The following is a 19,998-nucleotide window of genomic DNA, read 5'->3' on the forward strand; positions in this document are numbered from 1 at the left end:
TACAAAATACCAAACTTTCTTTCACCCTGATGGCATGGAATAGGACAGCATTACAGCGTACAGCAACAACATTTTTTTTTACAAACGGTAAAGTCAATGTATGCAAGTCAACCATTTATCTGTTAAAATCAATCTGTGTTGAATCAATCCGGACCAGGTAGGTGGTCTAATTCTTTCCTGTCTGAATGTAAGAAATACATCAACTTAACAATTTTACCATCGACTGATAAATGTTTGGGTAGTAGATATAGTTACGTCAACTGGATCATATGACTTCACTATATGGGATATCCAAAGGTGCATACTTGCAAGTGCGGTTGAAGAAAATGAAAAAAATCAATAAATGTAATATGATTCAATAATTATTCACTTACAAAAGTGTAATTATTTTACAAAACGAACCCGAAATAATAGGTGGTTTGTAATAATTGCAAATGAAAGCTAATAGCGAATCAAGTCATTTTAAGAGTCAAAGTATAGAATATACTAAGTATAGTCCAGTTTGCTTTAAAAGGAAACTAATCATGTGTTGATGCATTATAAACAGCGATGATTAAAACCTAACTGCAACTAATAACAATCAATAAAAAATAATATTAATGAATTCAGTAAGAAGAAAAGTAATATAATTTCAATCGGTAGGTAGAGTGTGCAATGTACCATGTTATGTTAATGCTTAGTTGTTATCCACTGTTTTTACTTGTATAATTATCTTCTACTCATGCCTTATTTTTGTTATAATGGTTACGTAATGTATACAGTTCGGGTTCTGTCTCTCGTAAGTTTCAATTAACTCTTCGAATGTCATCTCTATTTTGGTGTCAATACGGTTACGTTTGCTTTTCCGCAGTTTACCAAATAGAGCTGTCAGGTACTGTAAGTAATATAACACGGTATTTGATATATAAGTCCCAAAAACTTGCTAACACCCGTAATCGCAATGCATGTTAGGAAATTGATCTTTCACATTTAACTTACTGTAAAATGTATCGTCTGAATATGGTTTCAACAAATCGTCTATGACATGAGACATTAGAATAGTAATCTAATTACTGCAACAAAACTCCTATTCTTAACTTTACATACTGTATGTATTTCAAAATCTTTGGGTTATGATGTAATTGCTTTGTAGTACGTCAAGTTCGGATTCTCTCTGTTTATTACGATGTCGTGGTTTTCATTGGCCGGTTCAAGGTCATGATACTCATGATTGTCACTCGATACTGTGATATCTTCAGTAAAACAATCAGCTGTAACAATTTGAGCTGATGGACCCGGTGGATGTATTTCATTGTTGATCGTGGAAACATCTGTGCAAGAACATCGTGACTTTATCCTGCCAATTAAAAATAATAGAATCAGTCATTTCACCTCTGAAATGGCTAGATAACGTAAAGTCGTAGGTAACTATGTAAAGGCGCAACGCCGTTTCTTCTTTTCTGTGTAACTATGAGAGCAATTTCATATATCAGAAAATCAAAGTCTATATCCGATTTTTTTAAAATTATGACTTGACATCTAAACTTCCCGTTTAGTAACACAATTATAACCACTAATTGCTGGAGCAGAGAGAATTGGAAACCCACACAATGACATACGGACTCACACACGCACGCAGACACACAAGACACGTTTTGACCCTCAATCAGTCATGGACTTCCAGCCACCCTGGCACACCCGCCATTGGTTACACCCCTCCCTGAATGTAGCTATACACAGGAAAATTAACCATGTCACTGTTGCAATGGCAACTGAAATATCTCCATATGTTCCAACTGGCAAAGGAACTACAATATCTCATCATCTCTATGGGAGCGATGAGATAACAAGTATAATTAAGTATAATTACAATACCCATTATATACACTAGGTGGTTAATTAGTTATAACTTTAACATTCATCAGATACACTTGATGGTTAGTTTAATAGTTAGTTATAACTGGAATGCACCGTAACACACGTCATGCACACTAGGTGGTTATACTTAGTTATAACTGTCAATACACTATAACACACATCATATGCACTGCATGATTAATTAGTTATAACTTCAATACACCGTAACACACGTCATGTACACTAGGTGGTTACTTAGTTATAACTGTCAATACACTATAAAACACATCATGTGCACTGCATGATTAATTAGTTATAACTTCAATACACCATAACACACATCATGTACACTTGGTGGTTAATTTGGTATTACTACCAACACACTGTAAGGAATGTCACAAACATACAAGATATAATGTAATTATGATAACTTCTTTATTTATAAGATCAAATACTACCTGCTGATAAAAAACCCACATGTAAACGCTAGCAGTATTAAGAGGAAGCAAATGACGGCAACCATGAATGACCAAACCAAATCCTTCTTCTCGGCATCATCTAGCAACAGATCGTAATATGAAAAATGGAGAGATATTTATATCAAATTATCTCATAAATAAAGTTAACTTTAGTTCATTAGATATGTGGTTTCATATGGTATGTTCTTCTTCATACCTGTATTTAACAAAACTTATGCAGTAACTAATGTTAAGAATGTATTTGGAAATGATACATTCATCTTTAATTTTCTGTCTAAAAGAACTTGGGCATGACTCAATGTGAAGCTCACCACTTAAACTGACCTATTTTATCATTGACAAAATTAAAGAGTTCTTCAAGGCATGCACTTACGGGTGGTATTAATTTACAGGTGTTTTACACCCAAAGACTTAACATTACTTACTTTATGTTTTATTAAAGAGTCTTCATATAGTAACGATGAAATACACAATTATGATACAACAAACTATATTTACTACTATATTGCTATCCTAGTCATTTAAACATTTCGGTGTCTTAGCCTTGTATGAAAATCCCATCCCGGCGATCGCCATTGTCTACCGTCTACCTCTCATCGTAGGGAAATGTTCATTAAGCACTTTCAACACCATATATATTGGTTACTGATTGATTGATTTGCAATTTTTATCGAACAGTTTATTATTTATTATTTTATCCCGATTAGCTTTAGAAGTGATTTATTCAGACCGTATTAATTATCTTCACTTCCACAACATTTGTTTTTAGTTTTGCAAAAGGTAGGCGTAATGAGAACTTATGAAAGCTTCAATGCAGTTGAAAGAGTATAATTTTAAAAGCGAGGCTACTTCATTAAGTAATTCTTGATTTGTTTTTCGTAAAGCCCAATATCCATTACATATTCACCTGAGCTCTCAAAGATGATAAAGTTGATAGTCAGGTTCTGACTGACATATGCTATCCCTCTAAACTGACATGAAATATTGACGTGAGTTCCAGCTGGTAGTAGATGTAATGTAGATTCTGAGTCTGTGGTGTTTAGCTTCTCCTTGTTTGGTTTGTATAGTACAGTGTGTACATTGGATGGGTCTACATCTTCACCATTCACAACCCACGTTAGGCTAGCAGGTGGTCTTGATCCAACCGCCAAACATGTTATCTCCAGAGGCTCGCCCGCTTTTACCACGTGATTATATGTACTTCGCGGATCACTAAATGTTTGCTCGTCAAATGACAACAAAAGCTCTGGGATCACTGAAAAAGGAAATAATCTAAGATATTTTTAAGTTGTCATTAACACTTTGTTTTAATATTTTATTAATGATAGCTTATATATGTCGAGAAAGACGCTGATAAAGTAATTTTACCGCTCATGCTATATGCTAGTCCTATATGGTATCATTTTTTAAATATTAAAGAAACCACAGAGGATGAAGTTCTCTCAAAATATGTTGCTAAAAACTTGACAACCACTGCCGTTACATGAAGTAATTAAAACTGGAAGATATCATTTAATAAGAGTTGCAAGAATCTGTATTCTAGACGTCATCTATATCTTCCTAAGCTAACTGTTCGGTGCAATAAACACAGTGTAACCCAAAGTATCCTTCAATATAACATAGTTTATGAAAACCCTTTACAAAAAACACATTCATATACAGAGCTGCTCTTTTTATCCATGTTGGACTATTAAAGCCATTGTTATAATATGTCTACTCTTTCATCTTTTGTTTATTTGATTTTGTGTTCAATGTTTCGTTTACGAAACATGACCTCACTTTCTTTTCTTTTTTTATTGTCGCTATTCCTTTTTCTGAATGTTAACTTCGAACGATTACTATTTTTTATAATTTGCGTAAAATATCACCTGCAAACACAAGTGACCTAAAGTAAGAAGTTCTCATCGATCGAGATACACACACATGACAATGTCGCTAAATATATACACAATAAGTACTATACTAACATCGTCTATTATTGCACCCGTTGGGGTGACAAGTATTGCAAGAGCAAGGTCCAAACAACTTTCTGGGTGAGAGAAACAGCAGTGTTGTAATACTTCTAACGCTTGTGTTTGAGAAACTTAAAATCTATGAGGGTAGCGCATTTGATCCCAAGGGTATGTCCTTCTACTCAGATAAAACGGTACATGTTTCAGTTTAAGTTTGACTTTAATAATGAAAATAATTTGGAATTATTACAACAAAAATTACATAATACTAAACACAGGATTATTCCTAAGTTTTATGTCCTTGGTATTAACTAATAAGTAACAAATATTGTAGGAGCAGGACTCTAACAACTCCCTGGTAAGATAAACAATAGCATTGTAATACTGACTTTATAAACAAAAATAATATGGAATTATTACAACAAAAATTACTTAATACTAAACACAGGATTATTGCTAAGTTTAAAGTCCTTTGTATTAACTAGTAAGCAACTTATAAGTTACAAATATTGTAAGAGCAGGACCCTTACAACTCGATCCCTGGTAAGATAAACAATGCCTGGTAATACTGACTTTATAAACAAAAATAATTTGGAATTATTACAACAAAAATTACTTAATACGAAACACAGGATTATTGCTAAGTTTTAAGTCCTTGGTGTTAACAAGTAAGTCACTAATAAGTAACAAATATTGTAAGAGCAGGACCCGAACAACGCCTCTTAAGATAGAAAATAGCATTGTAATATTGTCTTTATAAAAAAAGGAATTATTACAACAAAAATTACTCAATACGAAACACAGGATTATTGATAAGTTTTAAGTCCTTGGTATTAACTAGTAAGTAACTAATAGGTAACAAATAGTGTAAGAGCAGGACCCGAACAACTTCCTGGTAAGATAGAAAATAGCATTGTAATGCTGACTTTATAAAAAAATGGAATTATTACAACAAAACTTACTTAATACGAAACCCAGGATTATTGCTCAGTTTTAAGTCCTTGGTATTAACTAGAAAGTTACTAATAAGTAACAAATAGTGAAAGAGCAAGACCCATACAACTCCCTGGTAAGAAAGACAGAAGTATTGTAATACTACTTAATATTGAGAAACTTACAATCTATAAAAGTAGAGCATTTGATCCCAGAAATATCCTCCTTTTACTGAGATGCAACTGTACATGTTTCAATACAAGCCTAACGTCATGGATGAAAATATTAAGAAAATATTTAATACAGGATTATTTTTAATATTTAGGTCCTTGCCATTAACTAGGACTGTCAATTCCTAACACGACAGGGAGTTTTAATGTTTATTTACTTACCTTCTATTGTCACGTTATAGCGCACAACATGGGTATAATTACGGGTACATCTATACAATCCTTGATGATTGAATGTAACATCCAAGATTGATAATGAGTAGTTATTTGATAAATGGACACCCGACAAAAAATAAACCAGAAATTCATTTGCAAATATGACTCGATCGTTAAGAAACCATTTGTTTCCTTTTGTCGCAAAACCATTACATTCCAAGATTACAGAATCTCTTTCGACCACTCTGACTGATATTGGGTTTTTAAATCCATTAACACCGGCAAAGTTGAAAAAAATCAAGATGATTTTCAAACAATGTCTCTCCATGTTGAAACACAAGCCGCTTTTAATTTTGCCCCTTGACTTATTGATCGTTCTGTCTGTTGTATTCCTTACAAATTATTACGAAACTGAGAGAACATTAGTAACTTCCTCTTACGACCACCTTTTATTCAGATCATAGAAAAAACATTTCGTAATCGAAAGTAAATGAAATTAAAATATGCTCATTTCCTGGCAACGATTAAACCCCCAATCGATGTCCTTCCCCTCCCCTTCCCCCTCATATTATGTGTATGTATCAGAAATGTCTCGCACCATGGTATCTTCATACTTGAAGCAGGCAGTTATGTCATATTTACGATATCCCTCTGATATTTGCCATAGCCAAAAGGAGTTATTGTCATTGACATCTGACCCAGAGTGGCAATGTATCACAAGTACAGAACATCAGACGGTAATATTCCATTCTCGACTCATGTATACGCCACGATGTTTGAAGGCCGTCAGCTTTAAGAGAAGCTGCCAAAACACGTTTTGTGCTCCCCTGCCCCCCCCCCCTTCATTAATTGACCTCGTGTACTTTTGATTTCAGGGGCGGATGCAGGATTTGTGACAGGGGGAGGCCAGCCGCGACTGAACGTAAGACTATCTAAGCGGAGCGCCACCATCGGTTGGCACGGAGCGTACCATAACATTTTTGGCTTTACAAACCCCCCAGATGGCCGGAAACGGCACTTCCCGAGTATTCTAAGCTGCTTGTACCTAGCCTGAAAATATGGATCTCATGTCTGCAATTTCTCAATTGATGAGAAAAAAACAATCTATGAAATATGGTAATACATATCAGATGAGTTGAGATGATACAAAAATCATAATGCCTTTAGCCCCCAATTCCCCTCCCGTTCCGTCACCACTGTTTGATGCAGGGCCGGATCCAGGATTCTGGAAGGGTGAGGGGTTTGGCCTCTAGTGATCCTAGGGTCTAAAGAGAGTGGATGCCCTCTATCCATTGTGAAATTCTCGAACACCACCTCAATTTTGAAACTTTTCGGTCTGAAAATTTAGATTTTTAGGCATTTTTGGCAAGTGTAGGACGCGTGCACACTATAGTTCATTTGACGGAAAAGACGCACCTGGCTGACTTGTAAGGATAACAGCCCTTCTGACGTCCCTAAATGTTTAAAATTGGCGTTTAATTTAATTATTTTTTTTCTCTCTTTTTTTCTCTCTTTTTTTTGGGCCAAGAGCAGGGGGGTCCGGACCCCCTGGACCCCCCCTATGGATCCGCGCCTGGATTTGGGTTACAGATTAAGATACAAAATGACATGATAGATGGTTTCGGTCATTTGGCGTTTGCGCTCGCAATTCTGTCCATTAGTCACAGATGCACTCTGTCAGGCATACACACACACACGTACGAGGAGTCTTGCAGCACGTTTTCTTAAGACTCTCTCGCATATAACCTCACAAGTACACACAAAAGTACGTTTTAACCTCAACTAAAAACGTACCATCGATCTGATGTGTATTGGTTTCCATATTTCACCGGCGACTAACGAAGGTCATGTTTATGCAAACGTTTAATGGAGTACAATATCTGTTGCCACAATACATTATATGTAAAGATTTCACATGGTAGACGCATCCGTGGAGAATACCCCTACGATGAGAGACTCAATCACCCATGTTAGGAAAGTAGACTATTGTAACAATATACCAAACTGTCTTTCACTCTGATGGCATGGAATAGGACAGCATTACAGAGTACAGTAACAGCATTCTTACGACGGGAACGTCAATGTATGCAATGCAACATTTTATCAGTGTTGAACCAATCTTGACGATAATCTATAACTACATCCGGGAAGGTGAGACCCAGCGAGGGAATGGTGAGAGGGAATATTGTACAGGCCAGTGGCACGCGCAAAGAGGTGGGTGTCAGATCCAAACACTTCCCCCACCCCCATCGTCAGTCAGGAATGATTCAGTCCCGTAATCTTTTACATTCAGTTGGGAACGAATTAGACCAAGCTGAGCGGAACTCCGTTTTCAACTTCACATGATTTCAATTGTGGTGGGCTGATCTAGGCAAGGGGGCACGAACCTTTATGGAAGGGTTTCCTGGATCAGGTATACGCCTACGATGAGAGACTTAATCATTGAATGCTTAGAAGGTACAGAATATAGGTGGTTTGTAATAATTTCAAATGAAAGCTAATAGCAAATCAAGTCATTTTAAGAGTCAAAGTATAGAATTTATTAAGTATAGTCTAGTCCAGTTTGTTCTAAATGGAAATGTATAACGTGGTGACATCATAAACAACGACGATTAAATCCTAACTGCAACTAATAACAATCAAAAACTTATTGAATTACTGAAGTCAGGACGAAGAAAAGTAATATAATTTCAATTGGTAAGTAAAGTGTGCAATGTACCATGATGTTATGTTCATGTTTAGTAGTTATCCACTATAACACTTGTTTAATCGCTTCTCGACCTTTTGGCTAAGAACATGTGCAGTATGTGTTCTTTTCGAGGGGAATATTGATGCACACCCAACGATGATCACACAGTCACAGTCCCGATGCAAGGGGACTGGGGTTGAGAGCGGATCAGTCGGTCGGTAGTTTGGTTTTCGTGCCCAGGTTATTTCCTGGGCGACTTTTTCTTAAAAAGTAATTATCTTCTACTCATGGCTTAAAAGTTTTGTTATGGGTTTGCAGGTCGGTTTCTGTCACTCGTAGTTTTCCTTTACCTCTTCGATGGTTATCTCTCTACTTTCGTTTTAATACGGTCACGCTTTCTTTTCCGCAGTTTCTATCGTTGTCAGCTGTTCATTTTCCCCATATATATATATATATATATATATATATATATATATATATATATATATATATATATATATATATATATATATATATATATAGGCAATGTTCTGCGTAGCACTGAGAATTCTAGTAGAAAAATAGTAAAGTTTGCTAGTGCTAATGATAAAGAAAACTAACACGACGTTTCGGGTATAAACCCTTTAACAAAGTGAGCAAAAAGACTACTAAAACTGTAAACAGCGAACGAAGAAAGATAAAATGGTCCAATGCACACACATGAAAGAAGCGAAAAGTAGCAGGGTAAAAGGACTTACAACAAATCGAATTTAGAGTTTAAACCATAAGGGGATAAGGTGCCAAGTCGGAAAATTAGTCTATTTTCGGATTTAAGACGATCGATATCAGTGCCTCTGGAAGACAGAGCACACGTAACTGAAAAGTCAGTGATCTTACAGGGGGAGGGGGAATTGAAGTGAGAGGCGACAGGGTAACCAGGAAACTTGGATTTGATGGAGCGTAAGTGTTCGGTAATACGATCTGCCAGTCTACGCTTGGTTTCACCTATGTAAAGTAAATTACAACGTTTACATATGATAACATAAATTACATTAGTGGAGATACAAGAAAAGTGATGTTTAATTATAAAAGAGTTTTTAGGGCCAGTGATACGAAGCATAGTGTTTGAGGTGACATATCTGCAGGTATTACATCTACTACGGTTACAAGGGTAGGTGCCAGGAGTGTCGACAGGGATGGGCTGAGGATGCGATGCCCTCACCAAATGATCCGCCAGGTTGTTCAGTCGCTTGTAAGCTGTAATAGGCATCTCCGTGAAAACTTCCTTGGTGGTGGGGTCACGTGTGAGAGTTTTGAAGTTCCTGTATACGGTGTGGCGAATGTGTTGAGATAAGGGATGGAAAGGAAGTGTGAGGGGAATGCGGTCGGTGTTAGTGACGTCGTTGGTGGGTTCCAGAGTCGACTCTCGGCTGACGAGGTTAATGCGTTGATTGGCGGTGGTTATAACTGAGGGAGGGTATCCCCGAGATCGGAAGAAACCATATATATATATATATATATATATATATATATATATATATATATATATATATATATATATATATATATAATGTCACCATTATCCTGGTTAATATTAAACTGATTTTCCACCTCATTCCTGGTTAAATCACCCCTTTCCTTGTTAATATGCCACCTTATTCTCCATTTAAGTTGCAATGCATTCAAATTGAGAAACAGCAAAACATAAATTATAGAACAACATCATCAATGTTACTGATAGCTAACTTTATTTGCATCTCCATTACTTTTGAATTTTGAGTACTAAGTGAACTTTCGCAATTTAGTTTAATTAAATCCTCAAATATTAATACAATGAATTAATGTAAGAAATGCAATACTGAAATCAAAATTTTTAGGACATATTTACAGCATCACCATCTTCACATGCTGAAGCTCTGATTGCTCGACATCAACTGTGAAATGTAACAGGGATACCAAGACCTTGATTAGCACTTTTGCACAAGGATACAACTTGAAAATCACTTGAACAGTTTTCAGTACAGAACAAGAAATGGACCCTATACCTCTCTCTTGAAATACTCGATCAAAGCCTTTCTCCCTTGTTATGAAAAAATTCAGCCCTGTGTCAGTAGCTTCTTTTCTTTAAAGGTATGCTGTATTAGCCCCAAATTCAAATGTGGTCACCTTTGGTCAGAATTCTTAAACTGTTTTTATTACAACCTTTGAGGAAATTTTCCCATTCAGTCATCTTGTGTGTTCCTTAAAAATGTCTGAGAACAATTGGAAGGTACTTTTTGAAAAATTCTTGCCATTATAGCGTGCTATAATTTGGGGCATATACTGACTACCATTAAACTATAGATAGGAAGGTCTTAGAAGATCTTTGTTCACATTGTTGTTGATAAGGATGACCTAATACCAAATTGATTTTTTTAAATTTAATTATTTACTTATTGGTAATTAATTCATATTTTTAATTTACTTACAATTATATTTTACCACTTTGCACGGGCAAACCGAACATCTGCAAGACAATTAGGCTTCCAACGATACCATAAATGTTTTAGTAATAAGCTCATCCTTGGACCTCACATACTTGTGCAAATTATTTTAACTCCAATAGAAAGTGGTAAGTTAAGCTTATTATAATCGCAAGAAAGATTAATTTGAAAAGATTTTGAGCTAACAGTTAAGTAGTTAAAGAATAGACCAAAGTGTCCTTGAACATGAAATTCCTGATACTCCGACCCCGAATGACCATAATTATGATCACGTTTTGCATACATCCACATGTCCGTCGGTGGACTCAGGAAGAAGCATTTCCAAACAATTAACTAAACCGACCCCTAAATGACCTTTGACATAAAATTCCTGAGCACTTCCACATGTCTCTTCATCACAGGCCATCTCTATGCAAGTTTCATTGAAGTTGTACCAACAGGTATTATCAATTGTGGACAGAGAGATGAATTGAAATGCAAAACATCAAATTGTTTCTCATAAAAACAGCTACAATCACATTCTTGATGTGCATCATCCAAGCCAAAGACATCCTTCTACTATTGCAAAGCTGTGTTACTTGGTAGCCTCTCTCAATTTCTCATTTTCACCTCTTCCAGTTTGTACCAATCTAGGAAGGAATGAAACAATTAAAGTATTAAATGGTGTGTTAACGAACTAGAATGAAAAGAAGATTAATCGCTTTCTTCAGTCTAATAGTTTGTGCCATGCTTTTTGAAAACCTAATCCTAACCCTAATTTAATCTTGGAATAATTCTCTGAGTTGGTCAGTCTTATTTCTGTTTGGGTTTGTTTTCCACAGGGCATTTTATGTGGTTTTTAACCCCAGGCTCCTTTGACGTTTAGTAACCTGTTAGGTTAGGTTTGTGTGTAAAGTAGGCTAACCTTATACTAATACTAGCTGATACCATGTAGTGATTTGAGATTAGCAACTAACCTTAATTGAATTGAATTTGACGTGGTAGTTATTATAATAAATGGTCTAGCTGTGATACAGGAGGGCTACACAATATGATTATCAACATATAATTCCACTTTTATACTTTTAAAATCAATTTTAAGGCTAAATATAAACCTCAAACAATTATCTGTAGTGTAGGGTAGTCCTGTCCTACCCTTACCTAGCCTATAAAATGTGAGTTCAATCAGGGAGTTGTTCTAACAAATACCTTGTATAATATCGTTCGCCCAGCTATTAGTATTACCCTGGCTATATGTACATAGGCTGGCTGGGGAGTTTAAGTGATCGACCAGGGAGTTGCAGTAACATCATCTTGGATCGACAGCGGCAATAGACACTATACATGCCTTATCACTGCACTGGCCTAGCCCATGACCTATGCACGTGATATTCAATGAACACAAGCTTAACGTGAGGCCTAGGTCTAACTTACGCCAGACCTATTTATGCATTAATTGAGCCTAGGACTAATGATCCGGGAATATATATATATATATATATATATATATATATATATATATATATATATATATATATATATATATATATATATATGATATATACATTTTAGAAGTGTTTAGTTAGTATGCATTGTCCCGTTAGTGAAATGCTCTTCTGTAATATATACAGTTCGGGGTTTTCTTTCTTTTCAACTGCCCCTTGTAGCTTTAGTTAGCTCTTTATCTCTTTGAGGGTCATCTCTCTGATTTTTTGTCATGTTCTATGGTTTCACTTTCTTTTCCTCAATGCAACAAAGCACGTTGTCAGCTAATTAGTATTCAAAGGTATTTGATATATATATATATAGAACAAATATATGTTTACACCCGTTGTCCGTATGCTTGGCAGGAAATGGATGTTTTTCCATGTTTATCTTAATGCAAACTGTATCGTGTGAAGATAGTTTCAACGTTTCGTCTATAACATAACAAATGTGAAAAATAATCAAACAACTACAACAAAAGTTCCTATTCTTGACTTTACATAAGTTTTTAATAATCTTGGTTATGATGTAATCTTTTTGTAATATACACAGTTCGGATTCTCTCTGTATATCTGCCTGCTGTAGTTTTCATTTGACTGTTCCATCTCCTGATAATCCTGATTGTCATTAGGAGATGTCACATGGTCGGTAAAATAACCATGTGTTACGGCTTTGTGACATTCAGTTGTCATAATTTGAGCTGATGGACTCAATGGTTGCGGTTCATTGTTGATCGTGGAAACGTCTGTAGTCGAGCATTGTGAGGTATTCCTGCGAATTAATAAAAATAATATAATTATTCATATCACGTCTGAAAAAGCTTGAGAAGATAATTTGCAGAGGCAACACGGTAATGAAACAACGCCGTTTCTTCGTTTTGTGTATCTAAGATGAAAATCAGAAAATATATTTTATACTGGGTGATTAATTAGTTAAAACTATATACACTACAATACACATCATATACACTGGATGGTTAACTAGTTATCACTGCAATACACTATACCACACATCATAAACACTGGATGGTTAACTTAGTTATAACTGCAATACACCGTAACAAACATCGTATGCGATGGATAGTTAATTAGTTATACCTGCAACACATTATGATACACATCACATACACCGGATGGTTATAACTAGTTATAACTGCAATATACCATAACACACATCATAAACACTGGATGGTTAACTAGTTATAACTGTAATACACTATAACACACATCATTAACACTGGATGGTTAACTAGTTATAACTGCAATACACCGTAACCCGCATTATATGCACTGGATGGTTTATCAGTTATAACTACAACACACTAAATACATATTGTATACACTGGATGGTTTATTAGTTATAACTGCAATACACCACAACACACGTCATGTACACTAGTTGGTTAATTAGTTACAACTGCTAACACACTGTAACAATGTCATGTACACACATATGATATCATGTAATTATGTTAACTTCTTTATTTATAAGATCAAATACTACCTGCTGATAAAAATCCCGCATGTAAACGCTAGCAGTATTAAGAGGAAGGAAATGACGGCAACCAATGACCAAACCAACAAATCTGAATCCTTGGTCTCGACATAATCTTGCAAAGAATCATCTTCTGAAACTATGGAGGGATAAATTATAACAAATTCATGTCTCAACTAAAGTTAACTCAATACTTTAGGAATATAGTTGTACGATATTATCTTCTTCAATTTTCTGTTCAATTGAGCTTATGTCCGAGTCATGTGAAGGACACCTTTTATACTGAGCTATTTTCACTTTGGCAAACCCAACGTTGTTGTAAAAGGCATGCACCTAAGGGTGATTTAAATGTACCCGTCGCATGTTTCACACGCAAAGGCTAACAGTTCATTACTTATCTTAAGTTTTTCTTAAACGGAAATGTTGAATGACAACGATAACAGTAGAAACAAATAGCGTTTCTAGTATCGTAATTGTGTATTTTATTGTTGTAAGAAAAGGACTTTTCAATTAACTTGAGAAAGCATTGCTGTCGTCAATGTTCATCATCTGCATGAATGTTAGGGAAATGTACATTAAACACAACACTATAGATATTGATAATTGATTGATTGATTTACGTTGACTACTTAGTAGTTTAACTTTAGTAATTATTGATGATAGCCGGAAAGGTTATCTTTACATCCAAAAGACTTGTTAATTTGGCTAAATGAAGGCCTAAGGTAAACTTACTATAGCACTAACAAACGGGAAGTGTATAATATTAAAGTCGAGACTTATTCATTAATGATTATGAATTTAAGTTTTGTATAAGTTAATGTAGTTTACCTGATATATCTGAGATCCCAAAGAAGATGAAGTTGATGGTCAGGTTCAGACTGACTAATTCTATCCCTTTAAACTGACATGAAATGTTAACGTGAGTTCCAGTTGGTAGTAGATGTAATGCAGATTCCGAGTCTGTGGTGTTTAGCTTCTCCTTGTTTTGTTTGTATGGTACATTGTGTACATTGGGAGGGTCTACATCTTCACCATTCACAACCCACGTTAGGCTAGCAGGTGGTCTTGATCCAACCGCCAAACATGTTATCTCCAGAGGCTCACCCGCTATTACCACGTGATCATATGTACTACGTGGTTCACTAAATGTAATCTCGTCAAATGACAACGTTAGCTCTGGGATCACTGAAAAAGGAAATAATTCAAGATTTTTGTTGAAATTAACAATTTTTGTTAATATTTTATCACTATTTCACAAATGTCAAGAAAAACGTTGAATGTAGCCATTTGAACGCTCATGGAATTAGCTCTCCCTGTATGGTGTCCTATTTTTCATGTTAATGAAAAACAGAGTAAGAAGTTCTCTCAAAGTAGTGTGCTGAAAACTTGACAACCATTGCCTTTAAGTCAATAAAGCTGCAGGAAATGATTTTACAAAACCTTCAAAGAACATTTATATTTTAGAAGCTATCACCTTTGTTCTAGACTGACTGCTGTGGGCTATACAACAAGGTACAACCTACAATATCCTGCAATGTTACATAATTTTAGAATTATACTCCTTTAAAAAACACGTTTTTATACAGAAATGCTCATTTGATCCACCTTGGACTTTTAAAGCCATTGTTATAATCTGTGTACTCTTTCAAAATTTGTTTATTTGATTTTGTTCTCAATTGTTCGTTTACGAAACAAAACCTCACTTTCTTCAATTTTTGGTAATTGTCTTATTCCCTTTCTAAATCTTAACTTCTATGTTTCCTATTTTACTCAGATAAAACTGCACATATTTCATTGTAATTTTGAATTTATGAGTGAAACTAATTTGGAATCATTACAACATAAACTACATGATACAAAACAGGGGATTATTGCTAAGTGTTAGGTCCTTGGAAGTAACTCGAACTGTAAATTCCTAATAAGTAACAGATATTGTAAGAGCAGGACCCACAGCAACTCCCTCGTAAGAGAGACAGCATTATTGCAATACTAATACGCTCATGTTTGAGAAATTTACAATGTAGGAGCGTGGAGCATTTGATTCTAGGTACGTCCTACTTCTACTGAGATACAAATGTACATGTTTCAATACAAGTCTAACGACATAGATAAATAATTTGGAGTTATTACAACAAAATGACATAATATGAAATACAGGATTATTTCTAATTTTTAGGTCCTTGACATTAACTAGGACTGTCAATTCCTCACACGACAGGAAGTGTTTTTATTTACTTACCTTCTGTTGTCACGTTGTAGCTCACAACATGGGTATTATAACGTATACATCTATACAATCCTTGATGATTGAATGTAACATCTGAGATTGATAATGAGTAGTTATTTGATAAGTGGAAACCCGACAAACGATAAAGCACAATTGTATTTGCATATATGAGTTGATCGTCAAGATACCATTTGTTTCCTTTTGTCGCATTATCATTACATTCCAAGATCACAGAATCTCTTTCGACCACTCTGACTGATATTGTATTATGAAATCCATGAAAACCGGCACAGTTGAAGAAAATCAAAAAGATTATCAAACAATATATCTCCATATTGAAACAAAAACCCCTCTAAATTTTAACCTCTTTACTTGTTGTTAGTTCTTGCCTTTGTATTTCTTTTCAGTTCGACGAAATAATGAATCTCATTCACAAATTCTGAGTCTGTGGTGTTTATCCTCTCCTTGTTTGGTAACAATAGTACATTGTTTTCATTGGATGCGCCTATTACAGCTTCGTCATTCACAATCCACGTTAGGCTAGCAGGAGGCCTTGTTCCAATCGCCGTACATTTTATACCCAGCAGCTCGCCCGCTATTACAACGTACAGTCATAAGGACTTCGCGATTCACCAAATGTATGCTCGTCAACGTAAGCTCTGGGATCCCTGGAATGGAAAATAATCTAAGATATTTTAACATGTTCCAATTTGAATTCATATTTTATCAATATTCTTTCACTTATGTCAAGACAAACGTTGAATGAATCCATTTTCCGCTAATGGTATTTACTGTTCCTGTATGACCTCATATACTTAACATGTTGAGGAAAACGCTGAGTAAGATGTTCTCTGAAAATATTATCCTAATTTTTGCCGACTTGACAACCAGTTCCTCTACATTAAAGTCATTAAAACTGCAAGGTTTTATTTGATAAGAGTTGCAAAGAATATGTATGACTGTTTACGTCATTTCTTTCTCCCTAGTAAGCTAACTGTTCGGTAAAATAACCCAAAGTACAACCCACAATATCCTGCAATATAACAAAGGTTTAGAATACTCCATTTGAAAAAACACGTTTAAATACAGACCTGCTCTATTTTATCCAAATTGAAGTATTAGCGCCTTGGTTATAATCATTTTATTCTTAAAACTTTTACTTCTTTGATCTGTTTCAAACATTCTCCTACTAAACATGACCTAACATTTTGTTTTTCTTTATTCCTTTTCTGAATCTTCACTTCTACAGCTTCTGTATTTCAGTAAAATCATCAACGTCTAATCCTTCATATTCGACAAAATAAGATGCTTAACTTTTAGATCCTTCACAGATATGATTATAAATTTCTAAGGTGTCAGGAGGTCACAATCTTGTCAAAATGTTTCCTTTCTACAGGAAGGCTGTATATAATTACAACATGGGTATTGCTATCATAACTACTACCCACACCTATGCACATACCATGCTGATATAATGAGAAGTCGCCTGGCAGTAAGCCGATACCTGTCAATGAAACAACAGTAAGCAATTTCCCGAATAACGGTAGATTATCAAACACTAAGAATCATTTTCCCCTCTTATTTTTGCGATCTTTCGTCTGTAGGTGACAGAAGCAAACCATGGGTAGTGGACCCATCAAAATCAACGCTAGCGAGTTAAAAAGAAACTCTTCAGACGGAGAAAAACTTACTTTCAGCCACATTTATTGTTTATTGTTCATCAGATGTCAATCATGTCATTATACTATTTTTTTTTTGGTGACAAGTCGATGTTGACTAACGACATGAAAGCGATAGTTCCATAAATACATCCTGCTATCAACCAAAAATTTAAAAAACGACCATGGGCTGTCAAGCACTGCAGTGGAGTGTTAAGTTTCAACAAGATTTTCCACGGAGTTGCATATCTCATCGAAACCGTCCATCAACCAATTTATCACGTGACCTTACAGAATGTTATGTTAAAAATTAAAAACAAGGACATTTCGTGTATTGCACGCCATACCTTGGCCATTTATTGTTTGAGTACAATGCAGATGAAAAACAATATTCAGTTTGACGTTTAGGAATCAATTAAGTGGCCGACTTAAAAGCTGAGGCTACTGGATTCTGGATTCATGTATAGTATATGTGTTTTATAATTTAAAGTCACCTTTCTTCAACTTTTCTTTACATCTATTGGTTACAAATCGCTTTGTTTTACATTGCTTATAATTGTCTGGACTATTTTGGATGAAATTAGGCTAACTGCAGAAAGTATAACGGCTGAGTACTTAAGCCAATACTAGTTTTTGTTATAATCCTATTTGAATAATTCTCACAATTTAAAAGTATCCGCATGCACAAGTACTTCAAAATGTGTGCAATAAATCTTCAAAAAACAGGACAAACACGATTCAATTTCTTTGTTGTGACTTACAGTGCTTTTTCATTTTTTGTTTCATTTCTTTTAAGAAATAGTTCACCTCTCGAGTACTTTTTCCCGATCATGTTTACAAAATTATCAGTTTCGACAGAGCCCCGGCGAAGCCTTCTATCACATGGTAACAATAATTTCATTGTTTGTGCTGTTGCTAAGCATTGCATATCACATATTTCATAAATGTCTCACTGCTGAATTAGTGTGCTTAGTAATCAGTGACAAAGCAAAACAAATATCAGCAATAAGAGAGAAATGAATGATTGAAAAGTGATTTTTTTTCTGTGATAAAGCAAGCGTGCTCACCCTGGGCCCCAATCACCTCACATCGATACTAAAACTGTGTATGACCACAACCGTGCTATGTCGTGTGAGGTATCTTGAGTTCCGTGGAGAGGAAAGATACGCTACACACATGATTGAACTTAAAGGATAGTTAGCAATCTATAGCGTTTTATAAGCTGATAATAATCGATAGTCGTACACAAATTATTATGCCACCATTATAATAAAACATAGTTTACAACATTCAAAGTATGGATTTTCACAGTTAAATTTGTCAGACAAATACACCCTTTAAGTTACCCATAAAGGAGCCTGGACATGAAAATGTATCACGGATGATTATGGATAATAATTAGGAACCTTGTCATGCAAAGGATGTGGGACATTTGGTATATCCAATAGATATCCTAGTGAAAAGCCCACAGTGGGAGTGAAGTGATTGTTAAGATATATTAAATAAACTCGTAAAATATCTATAAAGATACCCATTACAGTAAAGACATATAGATTGAATATTTTGAATAGTTACAATGTCTTATTATTATGTCTCAAGAAAACGCCTACGTAATATTTAAACATGCCCATCAGCTGTAGGTATTTTATGACGTTTAAGTACTGACCAGTGATATAGTTGTACATTTGTGTAAACCAAACAGAAACGCCCACGTAAAACTATACGTAATCATACGCATTGGCAAACAGATCTATTGACGTGCAAATATATGTAGTCACATGTTCATACATTTATGTAAAACCTAAATATAATCGCGTAAAACATGTGCAATGGCATCCATCAGTACGTTGACTCAAATTCTAGTACTCGAGTGTTCCTCTAGGAAATAAAATTACAATTTTTTAACTAAATTCCTCATATAAACTGTAAACCAAAATGCATCTTATATTTACATTTGTTTCGATATAAAGACAATCTTAAATAATAATGATCCCTTTTCTGCAATATTTGTTTTTATCATCATTTATTATACCGGCAAACCCTCAGCTAAAAAATGGTACCATTGGACCTTCCCATCATATGGTAGCTGATGGCTATCAAAGCTCTTTCAAATTTTGCGAGATTGACCGTTTAGATTTAGGGCTAGAATAGGTCGCAGGTTAGTATAGTGCTCCCCGACCGAATAAATAAATATATATATATATATATATATATATGTACATATATATATATATATATATATATATATATATATATATATATATATATATATATATATACATATATATATATATATACATATATATATATATATATATATATATATATATATATATATATATATATATATATATATATATATATACATATATATTGATGAACAACTAAAATACTGCTACATTTTCTCAGTGTATGAAC

The 19,998-nt window shown here is 34.8% G+C and overlaps 2 protein-coding genes across 8 annotated transcripts in view; both read right to left on the reverse strand.

The window, feature by feature from the left end:
• LOC139983204 (uncharacterized) lies at positions 1-7,038 on the reverse strand. The gene is made up of 4 exons (XM_071996602.1): positions 5,593-7,038; positions 3,223-3,570; positions 2,295-2,394; positions 1-1,336 (listed from the first exon to the last, which is right to left on the reverse strand). The coding sequence occupies exons 1-4, from the start codon at positions 5,912-5,914 to the stop codon at positions 1,111-1,113; spliced, it is 996 nt and encodes a 331-aa protein (XP_071852703.1). The 5' UTR covers positions 5,915-7,038; the 3' UTR covers positions 1-1,110.
• A 2,945-nt stretch (positions 7,039-9,983) lies between these two features.
• The window catches only part of LOC139983202 (cytotoxic and regulatory T-cell molecule-like), a 40,816-nt gene continuing 30,801 nt past the window's right edge, over positions 9,984-19,998 (reverse strand). Inside the window, exons 1-6 of one of the 7 annotated variants that reach the window (XM_071996598.1) lie at positions 17,614-18,702; positions 15,935-16,590; positions 14,524-14,880; positions 13,705-13,834; positions 12,752-12,972; positions 9,984-11,366 (exon numbers count right to left, since the gene is read on the reverse strand). In XM_071996598.1, coding sequence (XP_071852699.1) covers positions 11,329-11,366; positions 12,752-12,972; positions 13,705-13,834; positions 14,524-14,880; positions 15,935-16,256 — 1,068 coding nt within the window. In that variant the 5' untranslated portion in view covers positions 16,257-16,590; positions 17,614-18,702 and the 3' untranslated portion in view covers positions 9,984-11,328. The other 6 variants (XM_071996596.1, XM_071996600.1, XM_071996597.1 and 3 more) reach the window with 6 other exon arrangements.

This window comes from Apostichopus japonicus, chromosome 16, assembly GCF_037975245.1.
Source record: "Apostichopus japonicus isolate 1M-3 chromosome 16, ASM3797524v1, whole genome shotgun sequence".
Lineage (NCBI taxonomy): Eukaryota > Metazoa > Echinodermata > Holothuroidea > Aspidochirotida > Stichopodidae > Apostichopus > Apostichopus japonicus.